General features: G+C 40.0%; 1 protein-coding gene across 22 annotated transcripts in view; it reads left to right on the top strand.

Annotated features, from left to right (window-relative positions):
• Positions 1-19,651, top strand: part of LOC135486687 (centrosome and spindle pole-associated protein 1-like) — a 37,984-nt gene that overhangs the window by 10,249 nt on the left and 8,084 nt on the right. For 12 of the 22 annotated variants that reach the window (XM_064769704.1, XM_064769717.1, XM_064769707.1 and 9 more), the window contains 28 exons: positions 161-220; positions 610-666; positions 970-1,049; positions 1,257-1,338; positions 1,926-1,966; positions 3,620-3,749; positions 5,111-5,258; positions 5,811-5,904; positions 6,884-6,985; positions 8,117-8,176; positions 8,509-8,556; positions 9,320-9,429; positions 10,069-10,107; positions 10,420-10,501; positions 10,793-10,937; positions 11,261-11,310; positions 11,860-11,957; positions 12,243-12,436; positions 12,612-12,815; positions 13,210-13,350; positions 13,706-13,840; positions 14,469-14,516; positions 15,122-15,136; positions 16,348-16,378; positions 16,498-16,681; positions 16,890-17,059; positions 17,490-17,615; positions 18,873-18,971. In XM_064769704.1, coding sequence (XP_064625774.1) covers positions 161-220; positions 610-666; positions 970-1,049; positions 1,257-1,338; positions 1,926-1,966; positions 3,620-3,749; positions 5,111-5,258; positions 5,811-5,904; positions 6,884-6,985; positions 8,117-8,176; positions 8,509-8,556; positions 9,320-9,429; positions 10,069-10,107; positions 10,420-10,501; positions 10,793-10,937; positions 11,261-11,310; positions 11,860-11,957; positions 12,243-12,436; positions 12,612-12,815; positions 13,210-13,350; positions 13,706-13,840; positions 14,469-14,516; positions 15,122-15,136; positions 16,348-16,378; positions 16,498-16,681; positions 16,890-17,059; positions 17,490-17,615; positions 18,873-18,971 — 2,773 coding nt within the window. The remainder of the gene's footprint in view (positions 1-160; positions 221-609; positions 667-969; positions 1,050-1,256; positions 1,339-1,925; positions 1,967-3,619; positions 3,750-5,110; positions 5,259-5,810; positions 5,905-6,883; positions 6,986-8,116; positions 8,177-8,508; positions 8,557-9,319; positions 9,430-10,068; positions 10,108-10,419; positions 10,502-10,792; positions 10,938-11,260; positions 11,311-11,859; positions 11,958-12,242; positions 12,437-12,611; positions 12,816-13,209; positions 13,351-13,705; positions 13,841-14,468; positions 14,517-15,121; positions 15,137-16,347; positions 16,379-16,497; positions 16,682-16,889; positions 17,060-17,489; positions 17,616-18,872; positions 18,972-19,651) is intronic. The other 10 variants (XM_064769718.1, XM_064769705.1, XM_064769709.1 and 7 more) reach the window with 9 other exon arrangements.

Below are 19,651 nucleotides of genomic sequence, written 5' to 3'. Positions count from 1 at the left end.
AGAGGTCGAATGTACTGTAAATTGGCCATTTTGGGGAAATTGTAATTGCTTGGACCTACATCAAACCTAACACTACATGACACAAGACCATGCTCTTTATCCATCTTTCCTCCACATGAGGTGAGCACAATGGCCCTGGCCATTTCATATCTTTTTATAGCCAAGGCCTAATGAGGACGAAGAGATGTCACTTCCTCTAAGAGACCGCAGCTCTGCTAAGGTATGCGCAAATGGGGTGAAAATGCTTGCTTTACGATGTATATTGTGACGCATGGTTACTGTCATCAGATTTGAAAACACACGAGCAGGTTCAATCTGTTCATTGGATAGATATTTACTGCTGATTGTCCCAGTTTCGCTGTTCTCCACAAGGACAAATTTTGTTCATGTCCAATCTCACTGATAGTGTTATAGAAAAAACTTGTTGACAGTGATATTTTTTAAACAAACTTTGACAGGGTCCCATGAACAGAGATTATTATGTAAGGGTAAATGCGTGGGTTTTGAATGTTGCATGTTTTTGGGTTGCTCAATGCATGTTGAAACACTTCTCACGTTGTTTGTTTGATGTCGCACTTATTTTGTTTTCTTTTATCACCTTGTTTTTAGAGGCGAGCGGAGGAAACGAGAAATAAGGAGTATAATGAGTTTTTAGAGAAGAAACGGGTTAGTTTCTATTAAAGTGCCTTGTCCCCTGTCGTCTTGGACCCTGAAATATTACCCTGGAGAATAAGTTCCCCAAGTCACTCAGAAGTTTATCTTAATCAGGCCTTCCAATTTGACAGTATCAGTATGACATCATATGCACTAAATTGAAGTAAATTTACCTCGGGATTACTCTGTGGTGCAGGGACAAAATCGGTTTATGCGTACTGGCAATTTGTTTGCTATCATCAGGACAACCAGTGGAGCATTTTTCTCTATATGTGATTCTCGGCATCATGTTCACTTGGAAGCTTAATATTTCAGGGCAAACCGAGGAAAGGCTGGGGGACGCCGACATACGAAGAAATTCTTGACGAAAAGCGGAAACAGGAACGCGATTATCGGTATGTACTCAAGCCTAATAACGTCTGATGATAAGTGGTGCTTAGGCTTGCCTTATATTTCTTTCATGCCATGATTGGAATCGGACTAAAAGGGCAAAAGACACACTCATATACCATGATAATTTCTCGGTTCTCTAACCCAGCGTAGAGGGGTGAATAGATTGACTTCAGGCTTTTCTCTACCCTAGTATGACGTCTTGTTTCCAGGCGACATGACGACCCGGAAGTCGTCTACGGGCGTCCGATGCGATCATCGTACAGCGACGGACACTTGAATAAGAGCTTCGAGGTAAGGCTAGGTTAGGTCGCACATCAAAAGTAATCACCTCTTGCATGTATTTTACCTTTAGATTTATTCGAAACCGTACCTGTGTGGATTCATCGCTACACTGCCTCACTTTCCTGTGCCAAGATGCATGTCCTCTTATACCCAGTTCACCTTTTAAATAGCATCTGCACATAAGATTCAGACTAGAATAGGTCTTTTGTCTCATAGACCGCTATGTTTTAATAATATCTTTTTACTTCTTCAAAATTTCTGTCAAAGTTTTTTGCCCAAAGAATGAGATAGAAAACTTATTTTGATCCTCTGTTACAAAGAGAACCTCTTTCTTAGAGATCATGTAGAGTTTGTATACAATGACTGCTAAAAGCTATTAAAAGAAAAGAGATAATTATGCTATATGCAAAATAAAGCTGACAGTACCCTGCATCTGGATACCAAACCATTTCAATGCAAAACTCCCAAGATCTCATTGAAAATTATGTTATAAGATATCACTTTTATTCTGTCCACGGAAATCTCCATTCCACCCCCTGCCCTATTCATGGGTTAGACAAATGAGTAATGTGTCTGGTTCTTTTTGTGTTTCACAGGAAGAGAGGTTAGACCAGCTCGATAGGGAGGTCGAAGAGAAGTAAGTCTCACATGATTTACAAACAAATTTGATTGTGATTAAAATCAATGTTATCGTTGATTAAAATTGAGCTGTGATGAAATCGGCTTCGTCCTATGATGACGTTAAGTTATTGTCACAATGACCTTACGTCAATATATTGGTATCAAACCCTGTTAGTTTGAGTTCCTTGCCCACGTAAAATCACAAGGATGTTACTCCTATTCAGCAAGCCCGTCTGCTGAAACCAGACATGACGAATATTAGACTACAAAGTCATAATAAACTTTGATCTATTTAAACTTTGAAGGCAAAGTAGATTCAGACTTGATCGCGACCGAATGCGACTACGGGAGGGCGATTTTGACCTTGAGTTATATCGTTGGGTAATGTTTCTTTCCGGTATATCTGAATGTTCCGCCTCAACAACATAGCAAGCATGGCTTCATGGTAGTTCTCTTTCCGAGTTTCAAATTTTTCTCTCCCGTTTTTGTCTGTTTGTGGCATTTGCTCTGCTGTTTTCTCCTAGAGCTTCATTCCCTTTGTTACATATATCATACAGGTTATAAGACCTTGGCTAGCGCTGTTACATGTAGATGACCGCTTAGATATTGGTTTCAGCATCATGTGTATCAGCATTTTGAACTGTCTCTGTCTGGCATTGCTTGCTGTAGTAAAATAGTTGCAGCCCAATCATTGAACATGTTGAATGCATGTGGCCTACATTCCGATTTTCAAAAGATGCTACATGGAGTCAATTCCTTCAGTTTCCTGCAGATTACTTGTTTTCCAGATTCCTTAGAATCTATATGGCCTGTATAATCTTCCCCATACCAACTCTCATGGTTTTATACTTCCTTTAAATATGGAAGTATACATGTAGATGAACTGTAAAAATGTTGGTGGTCAAGATAATCTTCCCCTGTGGTGCTCCTGTTGGTGCTCATCCATCCAATTGTCCTTGTTGGTATTTTGTTCAAATTATAGGCCTACTTGGTTCCTCTTTCTGGCTCTGGCTTCCTTACATGTTCCCAAGAGTAATAAAGACTCGTCTTTATTGATTCTTGATATTCCCTGTCATGTGCTTTGTGCTTGTCCAGCATTCTAACAAATGAACCCTGTTGCTCTGTTGACGATGACGACCTGTCTTGTACATTTCACTTGGAAAGAGAACACCTTTTGACCTTGATGGTATGGTATGCATTCACAATCTTGGAAATAAATTCAATGGTTGTAAGGCCAAACAATAAGGGCCGAATTTACAAAGGGTGTTTAGCTTAAAACAGCGTTTAATGTCTGAATAGACAGAGTCAGAGCCTTGCAGGGTTTCTTCATGAAAACCGCATTAGGCCCTGAAACTGATTATGTAGAATTTACACGCGTCTAACTCTCAAACACCCTTCGTAAATTCGGCCCTAAGTCTTTTGTTCTGGTTGACCATGATTCCAGAAACAGAGGACTTACTTTTTTGCCTGAAGCAAAAAGATGACAACCTTGGGCTGATGTGATATACAGTAGAAGGTTCTTGAACTGTTTGACAGAGTGCCACAAAGAGGAATGCACTCGTCTGCTCGATGTTCACTTCTGCCTTGAAGCCATGCCGCTATGTTGCACTTTCAACCTCGCTCCCACCTATCCCTATACAGTACTAACCTACATGTTCTCATCTCACAGGAAAGTGAGGTTTAGGAATGATTTACGGCAGCCAACGGGTCGGGGCATATTAGACGACCGGGATTGGCTCGAAGGGACGCGTGGACCGCCTAAAAGTCGCTATGACCCTGATCAAGAGTTTCAAGAATGGGTAAAACTCATTTTTCAATTTGACAAATGTTTACATGTGGTTGTTGAATACTTATGTCTTCTGCAACTCAACAGACTCTGAGCTCTGTTATAGGAGATGCTCGAAAACCTCATAATACCCAGAGTTTAGGATTTTGGTTCTCTGGTGTGGTCTTTATTCTCAGTTTAGGACCCAAGCATGTTGTTGACAGATTTGGAGTTTTCCCTTCCCGCATCAAAATGCTTCATGTTTTGAAGTTGTTTGCATGTAGCATAGTAGCACTGTTTATTGCACATATTATTTCAAAACACAGCATGATCCAGCATAGACTTGTCTAATCACTGAAACTTTGCAAACTGAAAATGATGAATTACTAACTTTTCATATTGTTTCAAAACAATGCATGCCCAAGCATAGATAACTTATTTGATCACTGAAACTTAAGACTGCAAATGATGAATCACTAAGTTTTCTCCCAAGAGTTTCCGACAAGTTTTCGTAAACAAATCATTTTATTTCAACTTAACGAGCAGCTAACGAGACTAAAACAAAGTTACGGTGTCGAGGATTTTGGTCTCGATCCTCGTCTTGATCGTATTGGCCAGGTAGGATTGGCAACGATGGCATTTATTATCAAATTTAGCTTCATCCATGGCACAGCAGTTTTCTATTTCTCAATTTGATGTATTGTCCATCCATCGTGTTGTCCTTGTCCATTTGATTCGTCCTAATTTTAGCTTTTCTGACCAAGTCCAAAAACTATGAGAAATTCAAATCCTCGATTTTATTTACAGAAATCTCGACAGCCACCTCAACAGAGGGTAAAATAAAACTAATAAAATTTTTTGATAACTTGTGTGAAATTTTCCTACTATAACCGACCTGTGACCCAACAACAGCTCTTCTCAATGAATTTCAGTCCTATTTTGCACTCGCACAAAGAATTCGTCATCTGACTTCAATACCTTTGGCTGCATGTGCACAAGACCACGGTCAAGTTCTCTGCCAAAAGGGCAAAGTGTCTTTAGTTAATTAATTGTAAATCGAACTCCAACCTCCTGGTTCTAAACCCGAGCACTATACCATTGCATTCTTCACATCATATTCACTTGGTACATGTTGCAGTTGCATCGTAAGCGTCTCGCTGGCGATTGCCCCTTTGACCATGTTGAGTGATCCCCAACTCATAACCCAGTGTAACAAAACTTATGTTTCTTTACATGTAGCACAACTTTGTTGTCAATATTCCTTGTTAAAGTTGCAACTGTGCAGTGTTTTTCTTCTCTAAAGCTTTAAAAGCCCTCTGAATAATTTAATTGATATATACAACTAATCCTGGTTCCATTTCAACAATGACCTGATTATGTTCTCTCTTGATTCAGGATCGTAACTTAGGTGACAATCGCCAACGGATACCTACGGCAGGGAATGTGGAACTAGCAGTTAGGCCGGTGACGAACTTCAACGACAGGCGCCAGAGGGTCACGTCTGCACCGCTAGATGTTGGAGGTGGAGGAGCACTTCCTCTAGGTAACTGCATGGACTTCTTCCCACTGCTCTGCAAGCACAAAGCTTGCATGGCCAGGCCATTGTCTTGCTGTCTATCAAAAATATCTTGACAGCATTTTGAAATCATAATGTGAATGTTTCAAAAGGTAAAATAGGAAGGACCCAAATTTATTTGCATTTTCAAGCCAGCTTCATGAAGATTGCCCACTAAACTTGGTAAGGGATACCAACTTCATGTACACTTCGGAGTCTTTTGTTCTGTCACATCTGTTGACAACTGCCCCTAAGTCCACCTGTGCTTGTCATATTACGATACTTACCTCAAAAACAATCTTTTATCCTTGTATTCTTTTACCCCTTTCTCAGAGGAATCATCAGGTAGGAGGCAGCAACATTTAAGAGTCTCATTGTAGATGTTGTTGCCGTCGTGCATGTGCTGTGTATCAAGAAAATACGGATAGTCATTTTGGACCGAAATCGGCTCACTATGACTTTGCCTATGCACTTGTTTGTGGCCTGATGCTGATTATGATTATCTGACATTCTCATGATAATGCTTCTTTACAATTATAGGTAATGAACCCCCAGAGTCCATCGCGAGACGGAAGGAACAGTATCGACGTGAACTGGAACAGCAAATGCAGGAGTCGGCGCAGAATAAAAAAAGGTTAATCTTATTTTGATAATCGTGTTTTTATATATTTTATATATGAATAAAGAAAAAGGCATTGGACATAATTGAGGACAGTTCAATCTAAACTTCTCGAAATTGAAATAATACTAGTGTGATTGATGAGCAATGCAATACAACGACAGAATATATCTGTGGATTTCTTGCGAGTGAACTATTTTCTTTCACTAGAAGTAGCTTCTCTATTCCCCAGCCACTTGGATCTCTACTCGACCTGTCTAAGAACTTGCAGAGATGCCATTTTGATTTATTTTCAAGTTTTTGTCGTTCTCTCTTTGCACGCTGTAGTTTTCTTGCATGCACTGCTCTTAAGGAACACCTGAGGAGCATCTCAAAATCGCTTGATGCCATGAGAGATGACATTTTTCATCTCTTTCTGAATGATGAAAACAGACTGATGTCTGCATCAACAATTAATTTTAGATGTTGCCAGAACTTTGAAAAAGATTTGGCAGGGAAATGAATGACCCCTTACCCCCAGATCTGAGTATTTCGTTTCTCATGACATCTAACAATTTTGAGATGGTCCCTTACGTGTTAGCTTTTTGGTGGGAAAGTAAATTGAGCTATGCTCTTAGTTTGAAATCGTCAGGGAAATTGCAATGGAATCTACTATGAAGACCACAGCATGTGTACAAGGAATATACAGGCAAAATTTGCAGACTTTTGGCAGATAGCTGGCAAAATGTTAGGCAGACGTCATTCAGATGGACAGCAGACATCGGTGTACTTTGCCTGTGTATTCAATGCTTGATAAATCATGTAACAGTTCTTCTGTATTGAAGTTTGAATTGAAATCTTGAAATGTCACTCCAACCAAAATCTCAAGTATAAGTGAGAAATTGGGATTCTGTGGTGTCATGGGTTTGGGGCTGCGAAAAAAAACAATCATCATTGTTGTGAATCGTCTGCTTTATCTCAACCCTGACTTATCGCGTGTGATTGTTGTGCACAGGGAACGTTACAATGAGCTGCGGGTAAATGCCACGGGCGAGGTCGATATTCCACACCGCAACCAGGGGCGGTCGACCACACTTGGTAACCTGAACCCCATAAGGTTTGTGTTAGTTAGAATGCATCCAACAAATAGTATAAAACATGAGTCCGTGTCTGACCTGTGGTGCAGTGGTATTAAATGTCGTGTGTGCCTATCCTTCTTTAAAACTTCCTACCATTAACCTTATAGAAACTGTGGTAGTCCTTCTGAATCTTAATCCTGAACCCCATCTACTGCTACTCTTACAATTATCCTTCTGATGCTTGTTAATATCGTCTCTACTTTTCGATTCATACGTTTATCAAACCAAATCCCTTGCCAGTCACACAGTGAAATGTTGGTATCTAATTTGGAATCACTACTATAGACATAGACATGATGGATTGCGTAGTATTTTTCCATAGTCAGAAAATTACCCTGTCTGGCTATTAGGCTGCCAATGAATCAAATGACAGTGGACAACCAGTTGAATATTAGCCCCAATGACATCCTGCAAGAAGATAGATACTATGTCCATCCTCGTGTTTCTTTCAGTATTCACACAAAACCTGCCCCTCCCGTGATGGCTACATCTATAGGCTACCTTTAACTTGGTTGCCGTGAGGTTTTCTTGTTAACACTGTGATAAAACTTGCCTGTGCTATTAACCATAACTGTGATAGTCTTTGGGAAAAGTTTAAGCAGAAGCTAGTAATATGCTTAAAAAAACTAGAAAAGTTATTTTTTAAATGTTCGATCGTCAATTTTTTTCAGGCTGTATAGCTAACTTGGGCGACATCAGTTGGGTGTTGCCTTTGCACTGCTCATTTATTATTATGCTGGTTCTTCATCAAACAAATAAACACATTAGAAACTGTTTAAAAAACAACTTGCAAAACTACTTTGAAAACATCAAATTGAATATTTAAATAATGAATATAAATTAAAAAATTAAAAAATTAAAAAATTGAATATTTTAATTTTTTAATTTTTTAAAAAATTTATTTATATGTTTATATTTTTTTTGTTGCCTTTGCACCGCTCATTTATTATTATACTGGTTCCTCATCAAACAAATAAACACATTTGGAACTGTTTAAAAAGACAGATTACAAAATTTCTTTGAAAACATCAAATTGAATATTTTACCGACTAGGCTTGCTTCAGTTTCTCCATGAACATGTCCAATAACTCTTGTCTTCTCTATTCCAGCCCCAGGGGGATCAGACGTGAAACACAGCCATCCTACAACACTGCCCCCATTCCTTCTGCGTAAGTCTCGTCAATTCCTGTCATATGATAAGCAATCTGAAAAGTCCATGTGAATGTATAAAGTTGAAACTAAAAAGTTGAAAATGTAACAAGAAAGCGCGACACCGCAGCATAACCGGTCACATGTTTTGCATCATTGTCGGCAGACATCTCTGAAGTGACCATCCCTGTCTCCAACAACAAGTAACATCATATCTCTGCGACAGCAATTGGCAGAGAACCAGTTTTTGGCATTAGTGTATCACTCATATTTAGAAGTCGGTCACACACTTTCATTAGCATTAACAGTGTTTTTGTGGATGTGAGCTTTCATTTGAACATTTCCTCAACAGACCCGAGCGTGAAAGAAGGCCCGATCCCCGTGAGAATCGTGATAATAGGTAACGTCTGATTGCACCGTGTTGGCATGCGTTTGTTGCACAATAACACTAAACAAGTTATTTCCAGGTGGTTTCATGGCACAAAGTCATCATATTCATTTCACGGAAAACATAAATGAATGCAAATCTTATATATTCTGGTTCTACTGACTCTTAACTGTTGCACATGTACTAACATCTTGTTTCACTCAAACCATTAAAGAATGACCCTGCTATATATTTTGTTTCACTCAAACCATTAAAGGATGACCCTGCTAAATATGTGCATTATTGCATCTCAGAATCATCTTTCAGAATGTACCAACTGCATGTACTTTGTTTTATGATTAACCTGTATTAACATGGAGAGAAAAAATTTGGACCAACTCCTCCAAATCACCTCCTCGGCAATTCTCGGGAATGTCTCAATTCTCAAGCATTGATTTTGTTCAAAATCTTCAAACATCAAGTCATTCTACATTTGCATATACATCTGCTTCTTTGTTGGTACAGCAGTCATAATCTGCTGCCCTGTGTGGTTTGCTAGGGACCATCTCAAAATTGCTTGATGCCTTGAGTGTGAACCAACAAAAAATGCCAAAAAGATTGATATTTTTCATCTACATTTTGTTTGGATGATGCCAGACCTTTAAAGAAGGACAAAAGTTTTGAAGGAAAATGGGTGACCGCCTCCTCCCTGTGGCATCAAACTCTTATGAGATGACCCCTTAATACAAACTTGATGTACGTCCGTCTATGAACGAACCATCCCTTCTTGTTTCAGCTATCTCCAGAACCAGCCGTCATTGGGACCCTACAACACGCCAGGTGACGAGAGTTATCATTATTACGGCATGGTTGACCCCCTGTCCCTGGAACCCACAAGAACCACTGGTAATTAACAAATCCTGCATGTTTTGTGTTGCTGTGGTGTTGGTTTTTATTCGTGATACAGGATTCTTTTCTCTCCATTTTCTGGAACTTACTACATTTTCAATAAGCTACTTACAAATCTTTCCTGTCGCCACCAAAAACAGATACATTTTGGTATCACTTTGTTTGTAACCTTGTTCTTATTTGACTACACGCTTTCTTCTCCTCTAATTTTGTTTGGTGAACGGTACTCTTTGTGGTGTTCAGTTCTGTTTTAGTCTTGTTGGATACTACACATTCCTGTTGGATGAAAAATGCTATTACGGTAACTGTCAGATTTCGAACACCGGGACCAGGAGTGGATTTCATCTTTGGTTACTATGGTTACATATTATCTATCTGGATTGGGTTTTGTTTTTGTCTCACTAACCTAGTTCATGTGGAGAATGTGTGATAGATGTAGCCAAAACCTTTAGAATGTAACGAGAGGCTATTTCACAATGAATACTCGGCTTGGATGGCTCTGATATCTTAGACATACTAGATGCATTTTTCCTCCTTGAGGATTGTGTGACCTGTCTTCTCTAATCGCATATTCTGACCTTTGACCTCTTGCATGCTTGTCTAAACCTCATTTCTGTTTGCTTTCTTTGCACACAGCACTGCAGTTTTCAGGCACTCCAGCTCTCATTCCATTAGGTATGTGTTGGTTTAGGTACTACAGTAGAACCTCTCTAATAAGGACACCCTTGGGACTGACTGAGGATTTTGTGAAGTAACTTCCAGATTTGAATGGTTATTTCATACGTGACTCTTGTTGAAGAACAGAGAGGGATTCTGGCCATAGGGTGTGACAGTAACGATGAAACTCTGGGGCTTTCTGGCAGAACTCTGTGCGATAGCTGACTTCATTACTGAAACTAGGCAGACAGTCAAGCATGCGGCTCTGAAATTCAAAACGCTGATGAAGAAGTTGCGTCTATGAAAAGTGTTATTTTAAACTTATTTCAGGTGGAGGTGGAGGTGGTGGTCACCCTGCGGTTCCCCCGCTCTATGCAAGTGATAGAGTACCAAGGGTCACATTCGATGACAGGTAAGAAGACCTTGCTGTCTTGAGACACACCAAATGACAAAAATAATAGGATTACCATGTACATAAGCTCTTACTTGTTAAAGGATGAATTAGCCACAGCTAATGTATCCAAAATAAATTTGATTAATCAGTCAATTAAATGACCTAATACCTATACCTTCCTAAATCATTTGGGCCTTTAAAATAACAAATAACACAAAAAACCTTGTAGGATGCTTTAAAATGAAGTTTCGGTATCCAGATGTCTTGATGAAGAAGTCAATCTGTCTCATATTTGTGTGAAACTTACAGCGGCGAAACAACGAGGACGACACCTCGTAAGGGGAAATACGACTCAGATATGGTCTCGGCGGCGATCCCAACGGTGGACGATAGAGATCAACTGAACGAGAAGCGAACAAAGGCAGCAGAATATCAGAGGGAGTTAGAGAGACAGGTAGGGAAAGTTTGGTTGTGAAATGAAATGTGGAAAAAGAGAGAAATGAATACGTGTACTTCGATACTAGACTGGTAATATGAATCAAATGGCATTTTGAAACGTTTCGTAGGTAAAGTTCTAGAATTTATTGATAACTCCTTCAGGGGTTTTGGTGTGTTGCAATGTCACTTGTGTCGTTTTCACCCATTTTCAAGTGCTTTTAGGAGACTGATGGAAAACTATCTCAAATATTGTTGAAATTTTGGCATGAATTATTAACATAATGTCTGTGAGTGTTTGTAATTATTGAAATAACTTGACGTATTCTCTGTTATTTCTAGATGCAAGAACAGAAAATGAAAAAGTTGCGAGAAAAAGCAGAGAAAGACGCGTACGTATCATACTTTCTGTCATGGCACAATCGTCACAATAAGTTTTTTTCAATTTTCTGGCCATGCAGCTGAAGTAGTTGTCAGGATGTCTGCAGCTAGTTACAACTTCGTACAGTCCACTACGTGAAAAGCATTCAGTTTGAGTGGGCATCATATGCCTGCACATTGTAGAACCAACACCCTTCCTCTCCCTGACCAAACACTAAAACGGTTTTACACCGGCCAGTCAACCATAGGCGAAACTTAATAGTAACTCCCCTTAAATCAGCTTATGTAGGCTAGTAGGTGAACCACGATTCAAGTTTATTGTCTTTAAAGTGCAAATATTTCATTGTCGGAATTGGTTGCCTCACCAAGAGTCGCCATTTTGCCCAAAACCTTGGTGAGACTCTGAACTGTAGCTAGGGACATGAAACAAAACGCTCTTGAAACAAGCGCAGAAGACCCAGGGGTTCATGTGTGCTACTGTGATGACATTGGCCCGTAGCTTTCTAAACGATAGACATGTTAAAAATTATAATGCAGCAAGAGTTTTTGTTCTGTTTCAGGTATGAGCGGAAGTTGGAGGAAGAGATCCGGAATTATAACCCTTTTGGTCGCGGCGGTGGCGGGGCTCCTCTCAAAGACGCGACGGGAAATATTGTTGGTAAGTCTTGTCTTGTTCCCGCATGTTCTGAGAGGGTGTGTTAGATAAAACATATTTGAGCGGCAGTGGTCATGTAGGTTGGGTCACAGATCTCTTGCTAGTGGCAGTAGGTCCTTGGTTCAATCCCAATTGTCGGTGTACGACTCCAGGCTTGACTCTTGCCCAACTTGCCTCACTCTACACCGATGAAAAATGGATGATATGATGTAGCTTGAAAAAAATTGTCAAGACTGTTTGGAAAATTCCGTTTATATGTGTCTAACTGGAAACGTTTTCAATTTGCAGCTGACTTGAGATCTCATCAAGGAGGAGGAGGCCCGCAGCTTGGCGGCACTACTCAGGAACTAGGCGGCGGGGGTCAAATCGCATCGACACCACGATCGGTCCGTAATAACGAACCCAATTATCTGACCCCTCGAGGTCCGGATGGCGAACCTACCCATGCAAGAGGTGGACATGGTATATTTGGTGCTCCCAAGGTGAGGAGGTCTTCTAATATAATGATGTTATGACCCTTTTTCAATACCCTTTTGTGAAAGACAATGAAGTTCACCGAAGATATTTTTTCTCTTGAAAGAGCTTGAGGGTGATGGAGGTGTTGACTGGCTGTGAAGGTGTTAACATTTTAAGAATCATTTTCGTCTTTTTGTCTAGACGAACGCTGAGAAGGACGTGACGGAGAAGTACAAGGAGGAACTGCGGCTACAGATCGAGGAGCAGAAACGTCGTGAGGAGGAGAGGAGGAGGTTAGAGAAGGAGGAAGAGGAGAGGGAGCAGAGGAAGATCGAGGCACAGCAGCAGAGGATGAAGGATGAGTATGAGGCAGAGCTACAGAAGCAGAGGCAGAAGGATGAAGAGGTAGGAAATACTAATATTAAAGTGATCCTTTCCTGTCATGTTGATGATCTTATTAAATGGTCAGTTTTAGCAGCCCGCATTATACTTGCCATAATCCTTTGCCTGAGACATTTAATCTGAGTGTGAGGCACTTCTCTAAATTGCATTGATAAGACCCCCTGCACGTACGTGATATTCCTTAGATAGTAGGCCTCGTTGACCTCGACACGGCCCCTGTGCATGATTGTCGGGACTTGATGGTGGAGTGACATTGGGAAAAATGTCATGTTTCAACCAAGCTGGCTGCCTTGTGGGGGGCCAGTTGTAGGATGTCGGACAGAGAGGACCCATGTCAGACTTAGTCTGCCACTAAGAAAAAATGGTCATCTCAATTGCGATTTTTCTCCTCCCTTAGGCTAGACGAGCGAATGAAGAGATAAAGAATGCCGCTGAAAACAAGAGGTTGGATTTGGAACGGCAGAGGAAGGAGGAGGAAGAGAAGAGGATGGAGGAGTTGCGGAGGAACCAGGAGGAGGATAGGCTGGCTCGTATGGAGGTGGGTACTGGCATGGTTTTTGGCTATGGAAAGATCACACAGCAGAATATAAATAACAGAGATTAAGACTCAGAGTGGTGTATTGGGCTCCATTTGAAACCCGAACTCATTTTGACACCATTTTATGGTACCTAGACTATGACGTCAGAATAATTTTATCAAAATATTTTATTCCTGTTACATCTGTCTGGCAGTAGTAATTTAGCATGCATGGCCGTACTTAACCTGGTGCTACACTCACTGCTTTTCATGCTGTTCCGCCATTGACATCACAAGATCCATAATCGAGTTAGAAGTAATGTGTTTTTGATGAGAGACATGTGTTCATTAATCGTTCTTCCCATGACGCAAACAGAATTCCTCTTCGCCACCAATACCGACTTTGAACAAGGAGCCGACACCTGTCAGTCAATCAACGAAAGTACAACCTGAACAAGAGAAGCCTATCAAACCAGTCGAAAAACCACCACAGTCACCAGTCAAACCAAAGGTTTCACATTTAGATATAAAAATCACTTGTTGTTCGACCCCTTTTTATTTTTGGATGAGTTTCCTTCTTATTTACTGCATGCCTTCATTTTGAACCATTTTCCTACCTTTCTCATCGCTTTATTCTTTTACAGCATGAATCTTATTTTATGGCTCTGTATCTTTCACAGAGATTCTATCATCAAAGGATATTTCGAACTATTTCCTTTGTTATATTTCCTTTACTTTGAATAAATGCATGTCGTTATTGTTGCTGACACTGACTTCTCCCTTGTTTATTGCACTTCCCAACACAAATTGTTGAATAGTCAATAGCTGCATGAAGCATGCTGCACACACAGACAACTACATTGGTCATTTTGGTGGCCATTTTGAAAGTGTATTCCCTTTACAATGCCTTATGGTGTCTGAATTGAATCTTCTATGTTTATTTGCAAGAATAGACGTAGAACTGGAAATTAGAAGAATTGAGTCAGGTTATGTCCTGTTTGAAAATGCTGTCAAATTCAACTGTCTCAAAAGGTTGAAGCCAGTTGAGCGACGTGCGTTCTCCATGGGCCTTTTCAAGGTAAAATTGAAAACCATCTTGTTCCTTCCCTTTGCCTGATTGTGTATTTTCTATCTTGCAGCAGCAGAGATCCAACTCTCCCCCTGTCCCATCACTAAGGAAAGACCAGGTAAGTTGTAGGTAGTGGAGGGTGTCAACTTCCTCAATACTTTTGGTGGAAAGTTTATTGTGCGATAGACTCAAAAGTTTATTTTAGGACAGTTTTTGGGTCTGTCAATGATTTTTAGGAACATTGTCAAAAAGAGTCACCCAATCTATCACATTAGTATACCGGGAATCAAACTTGAGGACCACACAGGTGACAGGTGTTAAAGTTTGAATACAATTTTTACCTTAGATTTTTCATTGGCAGTTTGGGAGTTGTTCCTTTGATGTTATATATAGAAATTCTTAATCATCATATTGAAAAATCTTTAAGCAAAACATATGACTAGGTTTAAATGAGGTGAGAGATTGCTCAATTCATCACGAAAACTCACCGAAAATACTTTTTCACTTAATATGATGCAATCATTCACCATCATTGTTAAGGGCCACTGTTCTAGAATTTAACACCAAGATGATAGTTCACAATAGGTTATACATCGATGAAAAAGAGGAAATTCACCTTGGTGCTCAACGGCTGCATGAACCAATTGAGTTGGATAATCTTTCCCTAGCCACACCATTTGTTGTCTCAGTCAACATCAACAGTTTATTCTGCTTGTCTTGTAGCAATATAGTCCATCGGTCAGTCATTTTATATTTCTCAAAATGCTCATGCCATTCTTATACCATTAACACCATTGGGTTTGCTTGTAGCTATAATCAGTAGGGAGGGGAAGGTTAAAATCTTTGGGACCACAACTTTAGTACATAACCCACCTGGTCTTGTCTAACCAGGGAGGTAGCTCCGGGAAATTCTAACAAAAGTTTGACATCATCACTGACGGTGGTGCAAGTTACGGTGTTAGGCATGATAGAGGAATGGTCATGCCAAAGTCTGTTTTGCTACAGATCTTAAATAACTTCTGTAAATATTGAAACCATTTGCTTTCTAGAGTCCCGAGCCACCACTTCCTTCCGCCAGGAAAACCACCCAGACCCCCCAGTCCATATTATCAACTGAAAGATTGGTATATAAAGCTTTGTAATCACGTGTGCTGAAAACTTTTTGGATTTCTTTTTATGTTTTCATGGTAGACTTCGTAATTGGTCTGAGGACCTGACACTAAGTACTGGTATCGAAGTACTGATGCCAGCTCACAAAGCTAGTTTTGGGTCCTTGGACCAAATTATACAGCCTACCATGAAAACAGTGTTACTTATAACTTTTTCTTCGTCACCAATATTGAGATCACATGGCAGCAAACACGTGATCATGAAATGCACAATGATAATGTGTGGTCAGTACAACACCACTGACACACATGGCATCATTTGTTTAGTATATGACGTCATAGAGCACAGTGCTGTTTAAAACTGACGTGACATCATCACTTTGCCATCCAGTGCTATTTTTTGCTGTCCAAGGCAGCAGTGATGATGTCGTCTGCAGGTTAACTATCGTGGGCCATTTAGAGCAGACTTCATTTTCACATCAAGTTTCTGATATCACATAACTGACGAACTTAACAAATTCTTATGTTTTAGTTTGGTTTTCAGTAATTTCTGATTCCTGCTAACAAGATAACTATTTTGCACTTGGGCACTTTCTGTGTTTATTGGTTAAATATTTGGAGATATCGTGTTTTAAATTTTATCAAAATTCAAACATGTTCATTTTGAATTCATATATTTCATTTTCTGGTGCATCTTCTTTCAAAAAGTGTGTGTTAGAACTCTGAAACCTCATTTGAATTACTTAAATGACACGAAATCGGGGCAGAAATCCTCAGTCACTTTTCCCGCAGACTTGACTGAAAATCCTCATTTTATCATTTCCATTTTCTCCTTTTCAGTCATCAAGGATGGACAGAGACAGAGCTGGCAGTAAGTATGGAATCCATCATTTTTTACATCACAAAAGACTCAAAGCAATGTCTTTGTGTATTAACTGTTGGAAAGAAAGTCTGTTTTACCTTTCATTTTCATATTATCCTTCTTTTCAGGCGCTACCATTTTAACGGAGCTTGACAAAATGAGAAAGCAGTTGCAAAATGAGCGAAATCGAGTAGAATCGAGCCTCGTGAAGGACAAATATCAAGTTGATGTGTTTGACCCGAGACTGGCGAAACCAATACCCGCCATGTCATCTCAACCACCTCTAGTACCAAGCACACTTCAGCACCCAATGTAAGTTTAGAATCATGGTCAGGCTAGCTAATAGGACACTCTCTCTGGTAAGGAGACTCATTCGGGTCCCAAATTATCTGACCTCTGTAATTAGGACACCTCTCCAATCAGGAAACCTCCCTATCAAGGACAGTATTTTTCAGTCTCAAGAGTTTCTTAATGGAGAGGTCCTACTGACTTAACATGCTTTTTTCGTTTCTTATTTCAGAAGCCCTAGGGATATTAACGTCCCCAACGCACTAAATCGTAAAATAGACTTCGACATTTTCGATGCGGCGATAAAGAACCGTGTGCCAGCGGCGGTACGACGGCCTCATCTCGCCGGGGATGAGGTCCATCCAGAAGTTTTGGATGAGTTTCAAAAATACAAGAATAAGAGTAAGTCCAGGTGGAGAAAAAATGAAGTAAAACGGTTTTTCCAAAACGTAACGGTTATATGCTGATGTACTTGTCGCCTGTGCCAAAACGTAATGGTTATGCTGATGTACTTGTTGACTGTGCCAAAACGTAATGGTTATGCTGAAATATTTGTTGCCTGTGAAGTACATTGTATAGCACTCAGCTTGAAGTCAAAGGTTGTGTCTGTTCTTTAATTCGTTTTGAACGAGTTGGTAAATATTCTAGCTTTGTTGTTGTTGGCTTGACATAAAGTTCAGTGCCACAAGTTGTTGTGTAAGAAAATATTCACTCTAGAGAGTGTTTTATCCAATTTTCACATTACGAGCACAGAGTCTACTGCATCAAGTAGTGTTTGCATCTTGCACTAGTGCTTTCGGTGTGTTTGTTTTCACGTAACAGTTTCTTCCAGGAACACCCTCACGCCAGAACTTCCGTAACGATTTCCCCGATCAGCCGACGTCCGGTTTCACGCTAGAAGCCCAACAGTTAGCCTTACTCAGGGAGCAGGAAGACCAGCTGAATAAAATGAGACGAAGTGAGAAAATTTAAACTCTTGTCATTCATTCAAGAAAACAAACAAAGTCCTGACGTTTGATCTGGGTTTGGTCTTCTCCTGCCTGTGTGATTTCCAGCAGTCCCCCTTCTGCCAAATCTCCTAGTACTATCTGTACTATGGCTTACGTCTACCTTAGGCCATTCCCTTTGGTGACTTTTGACGCCTGTTTAGAAAATATAACCAAACTTGTAATCCTTTCTGTCTTTCTCTTTTACCATGATGAGAAAAAAAGCAATGATAAATATGGTGGCTGCTTTCCGATTACAATTGTCCTATTGTTATGGCTACATCCCATGTATCAGCACAAACATCGCTCATTTAGGGAGAGTTGTGTTTCCTTCAAGATAGAACTGAAATGGGGTCAGTTGACTGATGGCTAAGCAAGGGTTGACCTAAGATATACCTGTTTCAGAGTGTGAGATAGAGGAACAAGAAGGTAACCAACCAGTGTCATTTGCTGTTGTGTGGTTATAATTCAGTTGAAAATTGATATCAAATTTCTTACATTTCATTTGGTATTGGTCCAAGATTGCATCAGATGCATTTATTTTTGCATCAGGAGTTTTTTCAGAGTCATTTACTTTATACCTTGCGCATGAATCGTGTTTCAGTGTTACACTGTTGTTTTTGTGGCACCATGTTTGAATGTTATTTCGCCGATTCAATTTTTAATCTTGCGCGCATGTTAGTTAGAGTCATATTATAGTCTTGTGCAGTCGCATGTAAAGCCGCTTGGACAGTCAGTTGGAAACCACAGGCACTGAGTGTGCCAGGGGCAACATCAGAAAGATCATGCGCTGCCAACTCGGAGTGTCAGAGTGCCCCAGTAGACCTTAGGATTTGACTACCGCTCTGTGCAAAGCTTGATGTAAAAGGGGAATTCCCTTATACAGAGTGGATTTCCAGCATTGTTTTACTGTATAAGATTATTCATGGCTCTAACTGCTATAAGTTTATATATTAGCTTGCATTTGCCCATTTATATTAAGAGAACACTAAGCATTAGCATTGCATGCATGAGTGTGCTCGTCACTTACAGTTGTTTAGGAACAGCATGTGCATGATGAAAGAATAAATCTGGCTCAATAATTTACTAAATGACTGATCTAAATCACTCCAGCTGCTGCCTCCATTAAAAGTCAAACATAATCTATTCTAGTTTGATATATATTTTAGAGTATAAAGCAATATTTTCAACTTCATTGAATAATTTCTAATTTTTCTCGCTTTCGACAGAACCGTTCGACGATGCATTTGTTGACGATCTTAGCAGGATCCCTCCAATGGGTGACATGGGCTCAAAGTCACAACTCCAGTCAGACAGTGCTTTCATAGGTTCGTTTTGATTCTGAAATGTTTTAACAACACAATATTAGTCTAACCAAGTTATTGACGCAAAATTATGCTTGAGATGAGAAAAATCTTGCCAATATAAAGTCTCAGAGTTCCTGTTTAGTGGTTCGGGGGCTGGGAACTTTAAATGAAACTTGGGTCCAGAATCGGCAAGTTTTCCATCTCTCTTGAAAAAAACGAAACTGTGAGGGACTTCACTGATGCCAAGGCTGTGCTAGTTGTCCAAAACAATAGTGTCCATACTTGTCCATGAACATGGGACTGTTGGCTCAACTTTCTCCATGGGATTTTCCAGGGGCAACATCTGCATGAAGTCTATCTTGGTGGCCAAAAGTCTCTTATTCCAGAGCATAGTCTAAATTGATTCTATCTGTGTACAAAGTAATCCGCCGTGCGATGCAAATGACTTGTTCGTTTGTGGGTCTGGGATCAGCCTAGATGCAACCCTTACCCTAAATAGCTGAGGTTCTCTGACCTAAACATGCTTAACTTGAATATGAAAGTCTATCATTGTGGATCATATTTGAAAAAATCGTGATCATAATCTTCTTTTAGGGTATACAGGGGCGTCACACCCTTTTGCTTGTAAGTTACATGTGTGCCCCTTCAAAGTAAAAACCTGTGTGCCTCCTAGTCCAAAAAAAATCTAACTTTTTGTATGT

This window comes from Lineus longissimus, chromosome 4, assembly GCF_910592395.1.
Source record: "Lineus longissimus chromosome 4, tnLinLong1.2, whole genome shotgun sequence".
NCBI classification, from domain to species: Eukaryota; Metazoa; Nemertea; class Pilidiophora; order Heteronemertea; family Lineidae; genus Lineus; species Lineus longissimus.
The sequence above is the reverse complement of the archived record's forward strand: the minus strand, read 5'-3'. Positions and strand labels throughout refer to the sequence as shown.